The sequence below is a fragment of the Berghia stephanieae genome, chromosome 1, assembly GCF_034508935.2.
Source record: "Berghia stephanieae isolate SIO BIC M18660-M18661 chromosome 1, UCSD_Bste_1.3, whole genome shotgun sequence".
Taxonomy (NCBI): Eukaryota; Metazoa; Mollusca; class Gastropoda; order Nudibranchia; family Aeolidiidae; genus Berghia; species Berghia stephanieae.
This window is the reverse complement of record NC_088360.1, coordinates 131,851,180-131,868,416: the sequence shown is the minus strand read 5'-3', so window position 1 is coordinate 131,868,416 and position 17,237 is coordinate 131,851,180. Positions and strand designations below refer to the sequence as shown.

Here is a 17,237-nt window from a genome sequence, read left to right as displayed (position 1 = left end):
CATGTGAGTATGGTGAGAGAATGTGAGTAAAGAGCCTTTTCCAAGGACTCAACTATGCGCAGAGCGAGGCTCAAACCCAGGACCTTCCAATCCGAAAGCGAGTGTCATACCACTAGACCACATAGCCGCACACTAGACCACATATTGTGAAAGAATCGGTTTAAAGTGGATTGTTCTAAACAGGACTACTTACCTGCTAAAAGTGATCTGATGGAATAACTTTTTGTGGCAAGATGATCCTTGCTGGAATGTTTCAGATCAAAAATTAACATGGCATCTGGAGACACTCCCGTTCCTCGGTCAACCTTGCAACGAAAAAAAATACAGAATCATAAAATGAACGCAAATTTTAGAAAGAGAAAGAGCAAGCCATGCCTTACTGGAATGTTTCAGATCAAAAATTAACATGGCATCTAGAGACACTCCCGTTCCTAGGTCAACCTTGCAATGAAAAATTAGAGAATCATAAAAAATGAATGCAACTTTTAGAAAGAGAAAGAGCAAGCCCGGATTCTCTTGTGGACCAAAAGTGGGTTGTGAAATACAAAAAACAAGTCGGCTGTGATTGAATTTGCATGTAACATACTTAACTTACTCAATCCTAGAGATTTTCGCTACTTTTTAAAATTGGAAAAAATATATTAAAAATGAGCATGTGCATAGATATTTTTATTCAGCTACCATTAACATGTAAAAATTAAGAACATCAGCTTTGATACTACGCCTATAAAATGTAATAAATAGGCATGGGGTAAAAGTAACCCCGGGTATACTACGTATATAGTCGGTGTTAGGGTTGACTGAGTTAACACAGTCGATATGACATTGTGCTTATAACTACAGTATGTCACATAAATTAAAGTCATGTGTTTTTGTTGGGGGGGGGGGGGGGGCATTAAATAAAATTACTATTATATCATGAGTAAGGGAAGATCTGATAAACCAACAGGAAATTTGTCAATTATAAAGAAACATGAATATAACAACTTCTTTGTTTGTTTGTTTTGTTTTTAAGGGTTTTACGTCACTTTCAACACATTTAGGTCATATCAGCGCCAGTAAAAAGGAAGAAAATTGGATAGTGAAAAGATTCCAGATGTGCAATTAAAAGGATTTGAGGAAAAAGTAAGACAAAGGGGAACTAGTGCAAATAGGGAACAGATGTAGATTCCAAGAGCACACCATCAATGTCCTACTTAGTTTGAGATCACCTAAATGTCTCACCCAGACACCAGCACAAGATCCCACTAAGAGGAACACACTCAAATGCTTACACTATACATTCAAAATAATAAATATAACACTACATAGAAGAGAGATGATTTACAAGGGAAAATAATCGTCTCCCAAATCAACAATTATGCATTTGACTGTTTCCCTCCCAGCAAAGAACCATGGCTAAGGCCTGGGCAAAACCAAGTAATCTCATTCCAAGACAAAGACAGAAAGCAAATTGGAAAACAGATATAAGGGGATAGAAGACACAGTAAGTGCCTCCCTGCCCACTATGGGAGGTCAGGACAACAACTTCTTTCAAAAAAAAAAAAAAAAAAAGAACAAGAACTAGACATGGAACGTTTTGAGCTCAAAACCATTCTTCAGCCAATAACAATACCAATATAAACATTAATATATCACTAAAATTCAGACAAATGACAGAAAAGTATTGGACACATCAAATTCATACAGAGCACTTTATTGTCATGTGTCTGGATCTTAAGTGATGTATTCATGGTTTTTACCCAACGACAAGTAGACTGAAGTCGAGAAAGAGCTTCATGAAGAAAGAAAGCATCAACCCTGACCATGCAGCTGTATATAGACTTTCCACATGGAGAGAATGGGACAATCATGCCAATTCAGCCATTGAAGATCCGAGAGAAGAACTGTCCTATGGAACTGAGGTCCCCAGGAATGAATGGGTAACACTGAAGAGAGCATGGGCAACACTTGGGAAAACAGCTGGAAGCATGAAAAAGTGGGGGCTGGCTGAGACTAGCTCGTTTACATGTGGATGCCAAGAGCAGACGATGGAGCACATCTTTAGAGAATGCCAGGATGGGCCCAGCTGCACTGACCATGACCTGAGAGTCTGCTTCCCAGATGCTGTGGAGTGGGTTCGGTGTTGGAGTGACAAGCTATGATTATGATTGTTTCAAGATACTTCTTGATTTCTATTTTTAATGTTAGAACATGATAATGATAATCAACTCTTTGGATGAAAAAAAAATTACCTCAAAATTGATGTTGAGATCTGGTGTGCGTTCATCCAATGGAATGACTTCAGACTTCCCGATGATGCGTGAGTTGTGGAATAGATTCAAACGATTGCCAGGCCTAGAAAATGAAAATATGAATGAATGAATGAATATGGCTATGTTGTCTCTATAGTCGCTTGCCATGAACAAGAAGATTACACTCAAATGTTTACTATTAATATGTTAAAATAAAAAAAATTTAAAAAACAGTACATAACAGAGAGATGATTTCCAAGGGAAAAAAAAAATATCTCTCAAAACTAACTACACATTTGACTGTTTCCCTCCCAGCTAGGATATCCGACCAGGACCAGGACAAAACCAAGTAATTTCATCCTAAGACAAAGACAGAAAGCATGTTGGAAAGAAGATTAAGGGGGGTAGGGGGGGAAGGATAGAAGACACCGTAAGTGCCTCCCTGCCCACTATGGGAGACCAGGAACCCCACCCAGCTCTCAGACCTAAAATCAGCCATAGTCATAGTCACAACTTTGTTTTAGATTATCAAACGTACTTACAAATCAAGTCTGACTTTGCAATACATGTCAGTACAGGATGATGGGAAATCCCCTCTCAATCGTTGGACTTTCCCTGTGACATTGTACATTTTGTCTTGGACAGATATTGAGCTATCTGTAAAATTAAAATAAATAAATAGATAAATAAATAAATAAATATGTTAACTGTGACACATAGACAAACCGTTATTTTGTTTTCTTTTCTTTTCGGCTTTTATTCTAATATTTATTGATTAAGATAACCCTTAACTTGTTAAAGGGGGTCCCAATAGCTCAGTTGGTAGAGCACTCGCTTCAAACGTAAAGGGACCAAGATTGATCCCGAGTGCAGTCGAGATATTTTTCTGACCCCCCTGTGCATCCAGCAGTGAAGGGGTAGCTGAGTCTGTTAGATTTGGTGGAAAGTAATTTGCAATGGAGTATCATCCTATCCAAAGGATAGCAAGCAATTGCTATTGTCCGTTTCACACTATAGAAACCGGGATAAACTCCATCTCCATGGGCCAAATGGCTCTAAAGGACTACTTTTTTTTTTTAACTTGTTAAAAACTCTAAAAACCAAACACATCGAGCGCTTAGTTTGATGACAACAAGAAACGGAAATAGTCAAGATGTGTCAAAAGACAACAGAGAATAATTTTCAATTGCATTCAATTGATGAGAATCAAACCCAAGATCATTTCTGGTATGGCACGATCAGCCTGATTGTGAAAGGGATTCTATGCAAGATGCATTCAATGCGTGCCATTCGTTACTCTTTTCATTTCTTGTTATTATAAAAACCTGACACTTGTTTGAAATATGATTAGAGACTTTTTGACAATTTGAAATATGACAAGTGTCACATTAGAGACTTTTTGACAATTTGAAATATGACAAGTGTCACATTAGAGACTTTTTGACAATTTGAAAAAATGCAAGTGTCACAATTAGAGACTTTTTGACAATTTGAAATATGAGACAAGTGTCACATTAGAGACTTTTTGACAATTTTGAAATGACAATGTCACATTAGGACTTTTTGACAATTTGAAATATGACAAGTGTCACATTAGAGACTTTTTGACAATTTGAAATATGACAAGTGTCACATTAGAGACTTTTTGACAATTTGAAATATGACAAGTGTCACATTAGAGACTTTTTGACAATTTGAAATATGACAAGTGTCACATTAGATACTTTTTGACAATTTGAAATATGACAAGTGTCACATTAGAGACTTTTTGACAATTTGAAATATGACAAGTGTCACATTAGAGACTTTTTGACAATTTGAAATATGACAAGTGTCACATTAGAGACTTTTTGACAATTTGAAATATGACAAGTGTCACATTAGAGACTTTTTGACAAGCTGAGGGTCATCTTAATCGGATGATAGTAAAACATTTCTAGCAAAATGTAAAATATTACTGTGTTTTAGTTTTGTCTTAAATGGAATTCTTAGTTTTAGCTCCGCAAATGTGACCCTCCATGTCAAAGCGGTATTATGTCGGGATCCACTCGGTTAGGGAAATTGAATTCTTTGCCACAAATATCAAACTTGGGTTTAATTTCTGTACGTTATGCTGGAGTATAAATACTATTTCTTGCTTTACAAAAACTTCTAAGGTCCAATTTCTCATCATTCTATCTCTAAATTCACTTTTTGGGGTCTGAATCATTCCGACATAATACCGTTTTGAGATGGAGGGTCACAAATAATTAATCTTTTTTGTGTTTTGAAAAAGTATCTCAAGCTATAAACCTTAGAATAAATAATATTTCCATTTCGACAAGAATTATGTACATTACAGCAATGTGTTCTTATACGTATATATTATTTACAATACAATATCCTTACTTTCTCAGTCATTTTTGTAAATCTTCAGCTTATTTCTATTTATTTCACAATGAACTAAACATGTTAAGAAATTTTGTTTGTTGACAAAATTTTACAAAGTTTTATTTTTTTTGACACCAAAATGACGACATTATTTCAACTTTTCTTTAACATACTAAAGGTGACTTCCTGTCCATCTTTTGCCCTCGTCATTTATTTTTGCTATTGAGGGCTAAATATAGAATTGGTAGGAAATATATTTTACTGCTTTTAACAAAATAAATATTGAACGGCACTTTATTTACTACGGTGATTTAGTGGGCTTACCCCCTGTTAATTTGAAGTTCCTTTGCCTAACACTAGACCATAACGGATATATATATAATATATATTATTACTTAAAGAAATGGGTACCAACATTTTAAAAAAAATAATAATTGAAAATGTATATACAAAAATGCATCTAAAGTTCATTGTACTGTAGTGGAATAATAAACCAGCAGTATGTAAGGGGAATGCATGCGAACATGTGTCATCTTTTTTCATGCAAATCCATGGTATTTTAGTGAATATAGGAATACATAATAATATTGGGATTATCTAAACTAAGATGATAACAATATTCAAAACGATGTGAATAGGAATTTGCATTTTCTATTTTAAAAAACAAACGAAATAAAAACAAACCTTGAGATAAAAAATTAATATTTAGGCCAAATACCGTGAACAACTATGACATTTTTGTTCAGATCTGTTAGTTATTTATAAAAATATTTTTAAAATTTTTGTAAATTCAAAAAAAAAAAAAAAAGGAAAAAAAAGGAATATTTCCTGAAACTCTGAAATTAAATTTCTATTGTGAGAAACACATAAATATTTCAGATTTTGGCCAGAATACTCATCGTTCAAATATAAATCGATTAAAATGATTTGGCATGAGAAGTTCCAGGTTTGAGAGTTTTTGTTAAAATGAGAGACATATTAATCGATCAATATTTGAAGGACAAGTTTTCTTGCCAAAATTTTAAACATGTGTTTTTTTATAGTACAGCAATATTATGCTATAGTGTTTTGGTTGATAACAAATTGTTTAAAAAAGTAAACCAATTAGGATAAACAATAAAATTAATGCAGCAATCATAGAATGTTCTTTTCTCTTCAATCCATAAACTCAAAATCAAACTGAAAATACAAAATAACGTCAAGGTACTGTGATGTCTAATATAGAAAACAGCAAAAACACAAATGCAATAATACACGACAAGCGTTTCCTAAGAAAATAAATAAATAAATAAATAAATAAAACACGTTTATATGTATCTATCTATCTGAATACACACGATTAAATTACAAATAATTCATTTTAAAAATAAAAAAAACAATTTTAGGAAGGAGATTTAGAGTCTTGATTGAAACGTTTTATAAAATGACCAGCTTTTGTAACGATTTATCAATAATTCATATAGTTTTTAATTCATATAATAATTTTACACTTTCAATCTCACATTACGACATAGTCTTTGACATTGGGCTCCAAGAGATATAATCAGAGAAAAAAAATATTTTTAAAATTTAAATTTCATATCACAAATATTCTTTTTTTGAATTTTTTTTTTTTTGAAACAAATTTTGATTTATTTTTTCTAAAATATTGCAACTCTTGGGGAAAGAAAAAAAAAATAAGGCAAACAACTTCAAAACAATGAATGTATACACAAGTGAAAAGGTTTACATACATTGGTACACACATTTGTGATAAAATGTATAAAACTTGACTCTTCCCAACAGTTGTACCTGAGCAAGTGCAAAATACCATTGATAAACTAACGTTGTGAAAATATAAACTGCTTGACAGGAAGGAGTAAAAGAAACAAGGATCGAATCCCAAAGTGCATACACACACACAAACACACACACACACACACACAAATTGTCATGTACGGTGTCTACACCACTATAAAACCAGAGACAAAAGGTCTTGTACAAAAAAAAAAAGAATAAAAAGTTTACATAACAGTTCTTTTAATTCCTTTTATTTTGATTATGTTTTCTGTGATAATGAATGAGGGTTCGATAACAGTATTACTTGGACATAATCTTTTATACTCTTTCACTTTAGAAAATATTTCTTAGCTTGATTTTTATTTTCTTAATGTATTTCTATGTTGATATCGTTGAATAATATAATAATAATAATAATAATAATAATAATAATAATAATAATAATAAATAATAATAATAATAATAATAATAATAATAATAATAATAATTATTATTATTATTATTATTCAATATCCTCATACACTTTATCTTTGCTGAATATTTTTGTAGATTTTTTTTTCTGCATCTGTCTGAGTATAAAACGTTTAAGTCACATACCTGTAACATCACAATGTTTTTTTCTGACATTTATAATCAATATAACCAATAAACTAAAGAAAAGGACGAATCAAGGAAGAGAGCAAACTTTTATCTGACAGCCAGAGTGTACTTTTATATGACAGCCAGAGTGTACTTTTATCTGACAGCCAGAGTGTACTTTTATATGACAGCCAGAGTGTACTTTTATCTGACAGCCAGAGTGTACTATTATCTGACAGCCAGAGTGTACTTTTTTATGACAGCCAGATTGCACTTTTATCTGACAGCCAGAGTGTACTTTTATTTTACGACCAGAGTGTACTTTTATCTGACAGCCAGAGTGTACTTTTATCTGACAGCGAGAGTGTACGTAAACAACAAATCTGTCGAACGCTGACAAAATCTGTTACTTTAAATAGACATGTAGATAAATCAAGATGACTTCCAACTTCCAAAAAGTCTTAAACCTGAGACCTCAGAGAAGTGAGAAATAAGACAAGGATATTTCTGTCAATGTACGGCTGAGATTGGGGGTCCCAATTACTCAGTTGGTAGAGCACTCGCTTCACATGAAACTGGACTGAGATCGAACCAGGTGCAGTGAAGACTTTTTTTTCTTACCCCCCCCCCCCCCCCCCCTTAGCAGCGATTAGGCAGCTTGGTCTACTTGAAAGTACTTTGCAATAGACTAGCTAGTGTCCTATCCAAAGGATAGCAAATCATTGCTATTGAATGTTTCTTGCTAGCTATAGAAACCAGGACAAATTCCAGCTCCATGGGCCTTATGGATCTGAAGGACTACAAATTCCAAAAAGTCTTTTAAAAAAATGAGAAATGAGAAAAAGATATAATTCTGTCAGTGTACGACTGAGATGGGTCCACCATTCATTAAACACATTTACAAAGAGGATGAGTCCCCAATATTCAAGAAATAGTTGTTTAACTAAAGAGGACGTGATACATCCATCACACAGGGATACCAGTAGTGTGATGTGATAATTCCATCACACAGGGATACCAGTAACATGACGTGATAAATCTATCACACAGGGTTACCAGTAGTGTGATGTGATAATTCCATCACACAGGGATACCAGTAGTGTGCTGTGATAATTCCATCACACATGGATACCAGTAATGTGACGTGATAAATCCATCACACAGGGATACCAGTAGTGTGATGTGATAAATCCATCACACAGGGATACCAGTAACATGACGTGATAAATCTATCACACAGGGATACCAGTAATGTGACGTGATAAATCTATCACACAGGGATACCAGTAGCATGACATGATAAATCCATCACACAGGGATACCAGGAGCATGCCAATGTTGATATGATACAGTACAAGCCATTTATCGGAATGTCGCTTTAACAGAACAACCTTTTATATGAAACATTTAATACATGCTTTGCTTATATTGTTTGATTAATAGAAAAGTGCAACTTGAAAATAACACAAAACCCATTGTAAATAATTTATTGAGTGATGGAGTCTTTAAAATGAATATTGCTTTGTGTGTCAATGAATGATTATAATAATAAAAAGACGTTTTTTAATAGAAAATCTGCTTAAAGATAGCTACATATCTAAATTTATATTTAAAATGGCCCTTCATTTTGGCTATTACTACTACTAATGCTAATTGGTTAAAGATTGCAATGGTTTTAGCAAAAGTGAGCTCCTCCAATTAAGTGGCTTGCATTGTACTTCAATAATTGAATACCCTACCCTTCTGGTCCACTTGCTTTGCAGTGTTTTTACCGCTTCCACAAGTGTCCTTTGCCTTAGCTGTACATGATATAAAAAGATTATCTCTTATATTTAAAATGTCAAATTTACCAAAGTATAAAAGGATATAACAACAAAAAAAAAAATAAAAAATAGAATTTCCACCCAAATTGAAAACACGATTATAATAGTTGAAAATATAATCTGGAGGAGTCTGTATTAAAAGTTTTATAGTTTTTATTTTTGGTATTCAATATTGATAATCGATTATGATTTAATCGATTATTACTGCAAAGAAATACACTGTCACTGCATTATATAAAAAATGATATGAAAATATTAGACAGTTTTCATCTCCAGTATGCAAGCTCTTTACTCAAGATACAACGTCATGAAACAAAATTTTCTTCATCCATTTTTTAAAGGATTTGGGACCGGTTGGAGAGAGGTGGGGGGGGGGGGGGTGATGGACGGTGGCAGGCTAAAACTTAAAGAAGAAGCAGTAAAAAGCAAAAGGAATAAGGATAATTAGTGTCAAATCCATTTTTGAAGACAATAGCATTACATTCACAGCCTCATCTCATTGTTCGATTAAGCATAGATTTTCTTTTCTTTAGCAAAAATCATGCAGGAGTCACAATTTACCATATCGACCACAAAGATTGAGCAATTTAGCTTCAACTGTTATTCTCACTTTTTTTCTATAGAAATTGTCTTTTATCGTTTACATTGCCCATACCCCGTGTGTTCTAATATGCCCAAAAATACAAGAAAATTGAAATTAGCATCTGAAAACATTGCCTTATTTGGCAAAAGAATAAAAATTGTAGTCCCACTAATCAGAGACAAGAGCTATACATGGTAACTCCCAATGCTATAAAGTGAGTGCTTGCTTAGTTTGCATCCAAACTTCTCATGAAAAAATCAGCATGCTCCATTTATTTCATCTCATGATGTTCTTTGTGATCAATCTATGGTAATAGCATTGTCTTTTTCTTTTTTAATCCCATAAAAGTTATCCAATACCGATGACACCATTACAACGCAAATATGATTTTAAAATGTTAAAAAACAAAAAAACATGCCTTTCTGGGTTTTATTTTTTTCTCTCAAATATATTTATATTTTTTTATGAACCATTAACTAGACTACATTTGGAATCGCCACTGCATTAATCACATCACACAAGCCAGAGTTTAAAAGAAAAACAAACATTTAAAAAAACCTTTTTAACGGTTTGACTAAGATACAAACTATAACTGTTCAAAATGTTATTTGAGAATTTAAAATCAAGTCTATTTCAAACTGTTAGCAACTGATTATGCTACCGCTATTAATTCTACTGCACAAAAGATGTTACTGGTAAAGTAATTCAAACTGCAATCAACAAACGTTTGACAACCCAATTTCAATCCTTACTATTCAGATGTTTTATATCACATTTCCATTCAGCCGCTGGATCTTCTGCAAAAATAGCAGGTGTAAATACGTTATCTGGAGTGTTTTATACGATGCAAATGGACTGATGCAAGGAGCAACTAAGTGCAAGATGATGATTTGAATATTAACTCTCTCCTTACCAGCCATTTTCAGATTTTCATCCCAAAACTTCACACCCACCCAACACAAAAATATATTTTTTTCTACTCAAACAGAAAAGGTTCAAGTACATTCTATACATATACTTGTCCAGTGTCTAATTTTTATCGCTATAACAAAATATTTTCTTTATAATTTGTGATGTACAAAGTAAATCAGAATGAGAAAACTACTGGTTGCATCGTAACGACTGTGACGATTTTCCTATGGTTGGTAAGGAGAGGGTTATAAAAAAAAATTTGGAGTCTCGATCCATAAAAAATAATAATGGTGGTCACCGCCTAATGTTCTGCCTTGTAAAAGCCCATAATAATGAGCTATTCCTGTGTTACAGAATGTCATCTATTAAAAAGACCCCTCTCTTATCCGATTCTTGCCTAATAACCAACTTTACTCACTCGGTACACAACAGACCAATATAATCTTATCCAAATTTTCCTGCAAAAAAGGCCACCTTAGAGGCTACATGTGTCATCCTACATGTCAAGTGTTGCTGTTGGCTAGGGGCCCCCTATAAAGCACTTTGAGCCTGTTTAGTGGATATTGTCCTATATAAAAGCTCAGGTTTATTTGGGGGTTTTTTGTGGGGTTTTTTGGGTTTTTTTTTTTTTGTTTTTTAAATTCTCACTGAGATATCAAGACGTGTTAGTATTTGCCGAACTCTGTCTCTGATTCCAGTGCATTACACCAGATAAATAATTGATTTTGATGGCTCAAACAAGAGGGACATTTTATTCAGAGTGAGGTCAAATGTTTTTTTTTGTTTTTTTTTTTATTGTGAGGGCAGGGTGTAGGATGAAAAAAATTGACCTCCACTCGTCGGGAAAAGAGAAAAAAAAAAAGAAGAAAGAAAAAGAAAAGTGGAATTTGTAGAAAAAAAACAACACACACACACACACACACACACACACACACACACACACACTTTGATCCTTATAATGCCCTGGAATCTTACTTAGAAATTATTTGTCAAATCTTTCCCTTTTATCTACTGATTTAATTTTTCAGTATAAGCCCTCCCCCTCCCCCTCCCCCACTGTTAAGGGGATCTTTGACTAATAACACACTTTGAATAATAACATTATATTCGCACCTGGGAGGTACATTATTAAGTGGTGACCATTGTATTATATTTATTTGATTAATACCCACAAAGGCCCACACAAACTATTCAATTATCACATCACAAGTGGAGTAAAATGTCATTATTATTTCTAAAATCATGATTTTTGGTATGGTATGTGAAGAAGCAGGACATGAGTAACATCAATAATATCTTTTACACGTTTTTCCGTAGTTTTGATCTAATGCGATAATCCTTTCCAAGTTACAAACAAAAAATAACATTATTGATAACTTTTTAAGTCATGCACTTGCGGGTTCTTTCATTGCACAGCTAGCCTTAGCCTGACTAGATCTAACCTAATAAATTTAGAATTTAACAATTAATACTAAAAACAACTTTCATTTTAAAGAAAATGTTTGTTTTTTTGGGGTTATTTTTGTTTTTGTCTTTGTTGAGAGTGGGGGGTGGGGGGGGGGGGGGGGATGGGTGGTGGCATACTAACTGCATTTTGCTTAAAATAATTTTTAATCATGATCTCATGGTGTATAAATTGTAATCTTATATCATCAATGTGTTTTTGTCATGCTTACATGGTGTTTCATACCTGGTGCTTGCAAAAATGAAATATTTATATATATATATATATATATATATATATATATATATATATATATATATATATATATATATATATATATATATATCTGTATATATACTTTTTCTCTCATTTTTGTTTGTATGCCATTGTCTTTGCATAACCTGTAATCCCTCTTTATTCTACCAGCTGTTCTCTGAATAGCTTTAAACTTTATCCTTACTGTACAAACAACTGGGACATGGTCACTGTCTACATCGGCGCCTGGGTAGGTTTTGCAATTTAATATGCCATTTCTGAATCTTGATGATACTGCTATAAAGTCTATCTGGTTCCTTGCTCTGTCCCCTGGTGATTGCCATGTCCAGGTTCTTCTTGGGTGTTGTTGAAACCAGGTGTTTGAAATCATTAATTTATTTGTTCTACACCAATCTGCCCAGATGTTTCCTCGTTCATTTCTGTCTCCGAGTCCATGTGGTCCGATTATGTCACCATCTCTGCCTCTGCCAATCTTAGCATTTAGGTCCCCCATTACCATAAGGACTTCTTGTGATTTACACATTCGTTTTGCTTTGTCTAGTGAATGGTAAAACTCTGTCATATCTGCATCTGTCGCCTCTTCTGTTGGTGCATAAACTTGAATAATATTGGTGTCAACTACAGGTCCTCTTAGCTTAACCAGCAAAACTCTGTCTGAGATTGCTACGTGCCCTTTGTAAAATTTGGTTGATTTTTGGTCTAAGATCATCCCTACTCCTTTTTGGAAAGAGGTTCCACCACTCCATATGATCTTATATGTCATGTTGTTTTCTTGTTTTGACATGGTTCCCTGCTCTTTCCATCTAATCTCTGCCAGGCCAAGAATATTTATTTGGAGCCGTTTCATTTCTTTTAGAATGTTGTTTAGTTTTCCTTTTTGGGCACAGGTCCTGACATTCCATGTCCCAATTTTGGTTTTGTCACATTTGTTAAATTTATTTCGCCTAGTAACTGGCTGACGGTTCGGTGTGACCTGACGAACATCACGCTCCCAACCGAGCGAGGCAGCAGTCTTCCGTGAAAACATGCTCCCCTTTACGCTGTCACCGTTTAACTTTTTGGACTTATTCATGCAGTTAACTCGAATTTGAAAATGCACTCATGATACAAAGCCAAAGTGAACCTGATAACGAAAAATGTGAAAAACAATTTGATATATTCCAAAAGTGTGTCAAAGCAACTACAGAAAAGCATTTACCAATAGCTCAAACAAACAGCAAAAAGGAATGGATGACAAATGAAATTCTAAACCTATTTGAAGAAAGACGAAAATGCAACAGAGGGTCTGCAGAATACCAAACATTGAACAACCACATTAAATCCAAATGCATCGAGGCACACGAGAACTATCTAGACTGGAAATGCTGCGAAATCGAAAGAGAATACAAACCCAACCCCCAACAAGCTCACCAAAGAATAAAAGAACTATCAGGGAAAAGGAAAAGCAAAGCAGCAGGAAGTTGTATCCAAAACAAACAAGGGGAACTGCTATTTGAAGAACAACATATAGAAAGCCGATGGGTAGAATACATAGGCGAACTGTACAATGATCCAAATAGAAATGAACCACCACTGAAATTCAAAGAACCATTAAGCGGACCAAACATCACCAAAAGTGAAATTGAACATGCCATGGAACGAATGAAGGATGGTAAAGCAACAGGCCCTGATGAAATATCTGTAGAGGTATTAAAAAGCCTAGGAGATCTAGCAATTGATGAACTTCACATATTATTCAACAATATATACAATACTGGGAAAATTCCAGAAGATCTCTGTAACTCTATTTTCATAGCAATACCAAAGAAAGCAGGTGCAGTCAGATGCGAAAATTTTAGAACTATAAGTTTAATAAGTCACATCAACAAAATACTGTTGCGTATAATTATCAACAGGCTAAGGAATAAGATTAACCCCGAAATCGCAGAAGAACAATATGGATTCCAACCTGACAGAGGGACAAGGAACGCAATATACCTCCTCCGTGTTTTAAGTGAAAGAGCTATACAGGTTCAGACCCCACTATACCTCTGTTTTGTCGACTACAAAAAAGCTTTTGATAGAGTACGCCACGAAGAAATACTAAAACAACTGCACTCCATTGGCGCTGATGAGAAAGACCTCAGACTCATGCAAACATTATACTACACCCAGCAGGCATCTATCAAAATCGGAAACTCTACAGGAAATTCCATTCCTATTAAGAAAGGAGTCCGTCAAGGGTGTGTTGCCTCACCAGATCTGTTTAATCTATACCAAGAAACAATCATGAGGGGCATAAATAATATGGAGGGAATAAAAGTAGGAGGTCACAACATAAATAATATAAGATACGCAGACGATACGGTACTCATTGCAACATCAGAAATCCAACTTCAAAAGATTGTTGACAAAGTGGTAGTAGATAGTGAAGCCAAGGGAATGGAAGTGAATATCACCAAAACAGAATGCATGGTAATACAGAAAAACCCCAAAAACAACAACACCTGCAATATAACGATTCACGGCGAGCAGCTTACCAACGTAGAAAGTTTTAAATACCTAGGTTCAATAGTGACAACAGATGGAAGATGTAACCGAGACATACGAGCAAGAATAACTCAAGCCAAACAGGCCTTCATGGACCTGGGAAACATTTTGAAAAACAAACAGATGTCGTTCGGGATTAGATTCCGAGTCTTGAAGTGCTACGTGTGGCCAATCTTGTTCTACGGATGCGAAAGCTGGACTACAAATGCAGAAACACAAAAGAACATTGAAGCTTTTGAAATGTGGTGCTTGAGAAGGATGCAGAGAATATCGTATACCGCACACAAAACGAACGAAGAAGTGCTAAAACAAACATACCAACAAAGGAAACTAATGCCCTTAATAGTGGATCGACAACTATCCTTTTTCGGACACATAGTAAGGAAAGATAAGAATGAATACCTGGCAAGTTGTGGAAAAATACCTGGTAAACGCGCCCGGGGAGACAAAGAAAAACACTCATAGACCAACTGAAGGGCTTCACCAACCTAACAATCCAAGAGCTGTTTGAAAAAGCAAGAGACAGGGAGGAATGGAGAGAGATAATTCATGCAGTATCCGAAGCCTGGACCAGGCATGGAACCTAGAAGAAGAAGAAGATACTTTTTCTGCATGAATGTATCACTTATAATTTAGAATCCAATACATAGTGGTGTACTGACAATGGAGAAAAAAAAAACTATAAATCAATCAGGTGGAAATGAAAGTTTACAAAAATAAACTTAAAAAAACAAACAAAAGGCAAACCCAATTATTTAAAAATATAATCTAATGCAGATGTGAGATGAGAAAATTGGTAAGCCTTTTGTTGGCTTTTTGGTGGCCATCGTGTTGAGAATATGAAAACCATCTCTAAAATGTTTCAAGAAAATCACGTTGTTTCAACGAAAACTGGAATTCTATTAAAACTAAAACCATTATCTATACTTGAACCAATCATAAAAGTGATGAATAAAAAGGTAGGCAACTTTGTTAAAGACTCTTCAAGAGCAGAAAACTGACTCATCGCAGAACTTATAAATATATGACAAACTTATGGATTTCACATGTACCTCCATTCTCTAAACAAAAAAAAATACATTAATATATTTTTTTTAGACAAATCATAACTTATTCAAAAGCAAAACTAGAAAAAATTAATTAATAAATGTATGTATGTATATATATATATATATATATATATATATATATATAAACAAACAAAAAGATAAATAAATAAATAAAACAGAATATAAACAAGAAAACACATCCACGGAAATATATTTTAACCTAATACATATTCATGAAATATACACGTAATATTTACGATATGATCACTTATTGTTCTATAAATCTGTTAGAGTGTTAGATATTTGGCTTCTCTCTCCAACAACGATGAAGCGGTGGGAATTAGAAATTAATAAGCAGTGTGTGTTGAAAGAAAAAAAAATGATGACCGTAATTTAAAGTCAGGCACTTTTTTAAAAAAAAAAAAAAAAAAAAAACAATCAAAAAAAACAAGAGAAAGTTTTACTTACAGCTCCGACTTCTAAATTTGACTATCGTTTCCATAACAGTAATAGAAAGAATTCATTCATTTTAATGACTTTAGAGAAAACTTGAAAACGGATTAATATCAACAACGATGCAGCAAGATATAAAGAAAGTAAAAACTATCAACGATGAGGAAATCGTTTCTGATTTGATTAGTGGTACTAAATACCCACCTCCTTTTTTTTCTTTAATTAAAATATGAAAAAATAAGAATTTCTGACTTGGGTGTCATCAATTTGCAGTTCTAATTACCTATTGTCCTTTTTGTTTAGAATATGAAATCATGATTCTAATAGGGCGACGGGTGGCATGTTACCAGAATTTGGAGAAAAATCTCTACCGTGTTTCTATGTGATGCAAAGTAATGCATGGAATGGCATACAGAGAGAATAATGGAGGGCGTTTTTCGGTGACCTATGACTTATCTCAGATTAGAAAGACTATGATGATGATGATGAATAAATACATTCGAGCTTAAATTGAATACCACCAAATGAGTCAGTTATTTAATTATAATTTTAGCAGGGAACCTTCAATATTAAGATAACCGCAATTATTTCACAGAAACTTCTGCTATTGCACCCATAACTTTTAAAAAGCGATCTATAATCAACAAATCAGTTTTGTGATAGTAATACTTGTGTCGCATAAAAAAAAAAAGATGCATATACAACAATCCAGTCACGTTGCGCATACGATCCTACAGTACCATGTTGATATCAATTGACTTTGTATTAAATTGTTCAAATCTTCCCCATCGTCAATGAGTGCATGTGTTTGTATTTACTTACACATTTTATTGCACTGAATGAGCAAATACTAGGTGTAAATGGAACAGACTTTTCATTTGTGTTTAAAATTAGGATAAATATTGTTTATCATTCGCATTGTCAACAACAAGATATGAAGTGAATAGAAAAGTGCCAGAAGACAATAGAGAATAAAATTTTTTTGCGGCGGTGGTGGGGTTTGAACCTGCGACCTTATTGGTACGACAACTCCGCCTGGCAGGTGAGAGTGTGGCTCTACCGTGTGAGCTATCCACGAACACAAAAATATTCGTTTCAAACTCAAAGTCATTACTAGATCCCTCTCTCACCCACTTCTTGAGACCGCCGATTCGTTCGTACACCACCATCGCGAATAATTTTGACCAGCAGTTAAGCTTAATAGCC

The 17,237-nt window shown here is 34.1% G+C and overlaps 1 protein-coding gene across 43 annotated transcripts in view; it reads right to left on the bottom strand.

Moving 5' to 3' along the window:
• LOC144963211 (extended synaptotagmin-1-like) overlaps positions 1–17,237 on the bottom strand; it is a 113,782-nt gene that overhangs the window by 4,703 nt on the left and 91,842 nt on the right. For 11 of the 43 annotated variants that reach the window (XM_078897011.1, XM_078897031.1, XM_078897018.1 and 8 more), the window contains 4 exons: positions 10,121–10,165; positions 2,777–2,891; positions 2,235–2,337; positions 194–305 (listed from right to left, as the gene is read on the bottom strand). In XM_078897011.1, coding sequence (XP_078753137.1) covers positions 194–305; positions 2,235–2,337; positions 2,777–2,891; positions 10,121–10,165 — 375 coding nt within the window. Of the gene's footprint in view, positions 1–193; positions 306–2,234; positions 2,338–2,776; positions 2,892–8,701; positions 8,762–10,120; positions 10,166–16,046; positions 16,068–17,237 lie in introns of all 43 variants that reach the window. The other 32 variants (XM_078897017.1, XM_078897030.1, XM_078897028.1 and 29 more) reach the window with 4 other exon arrangements.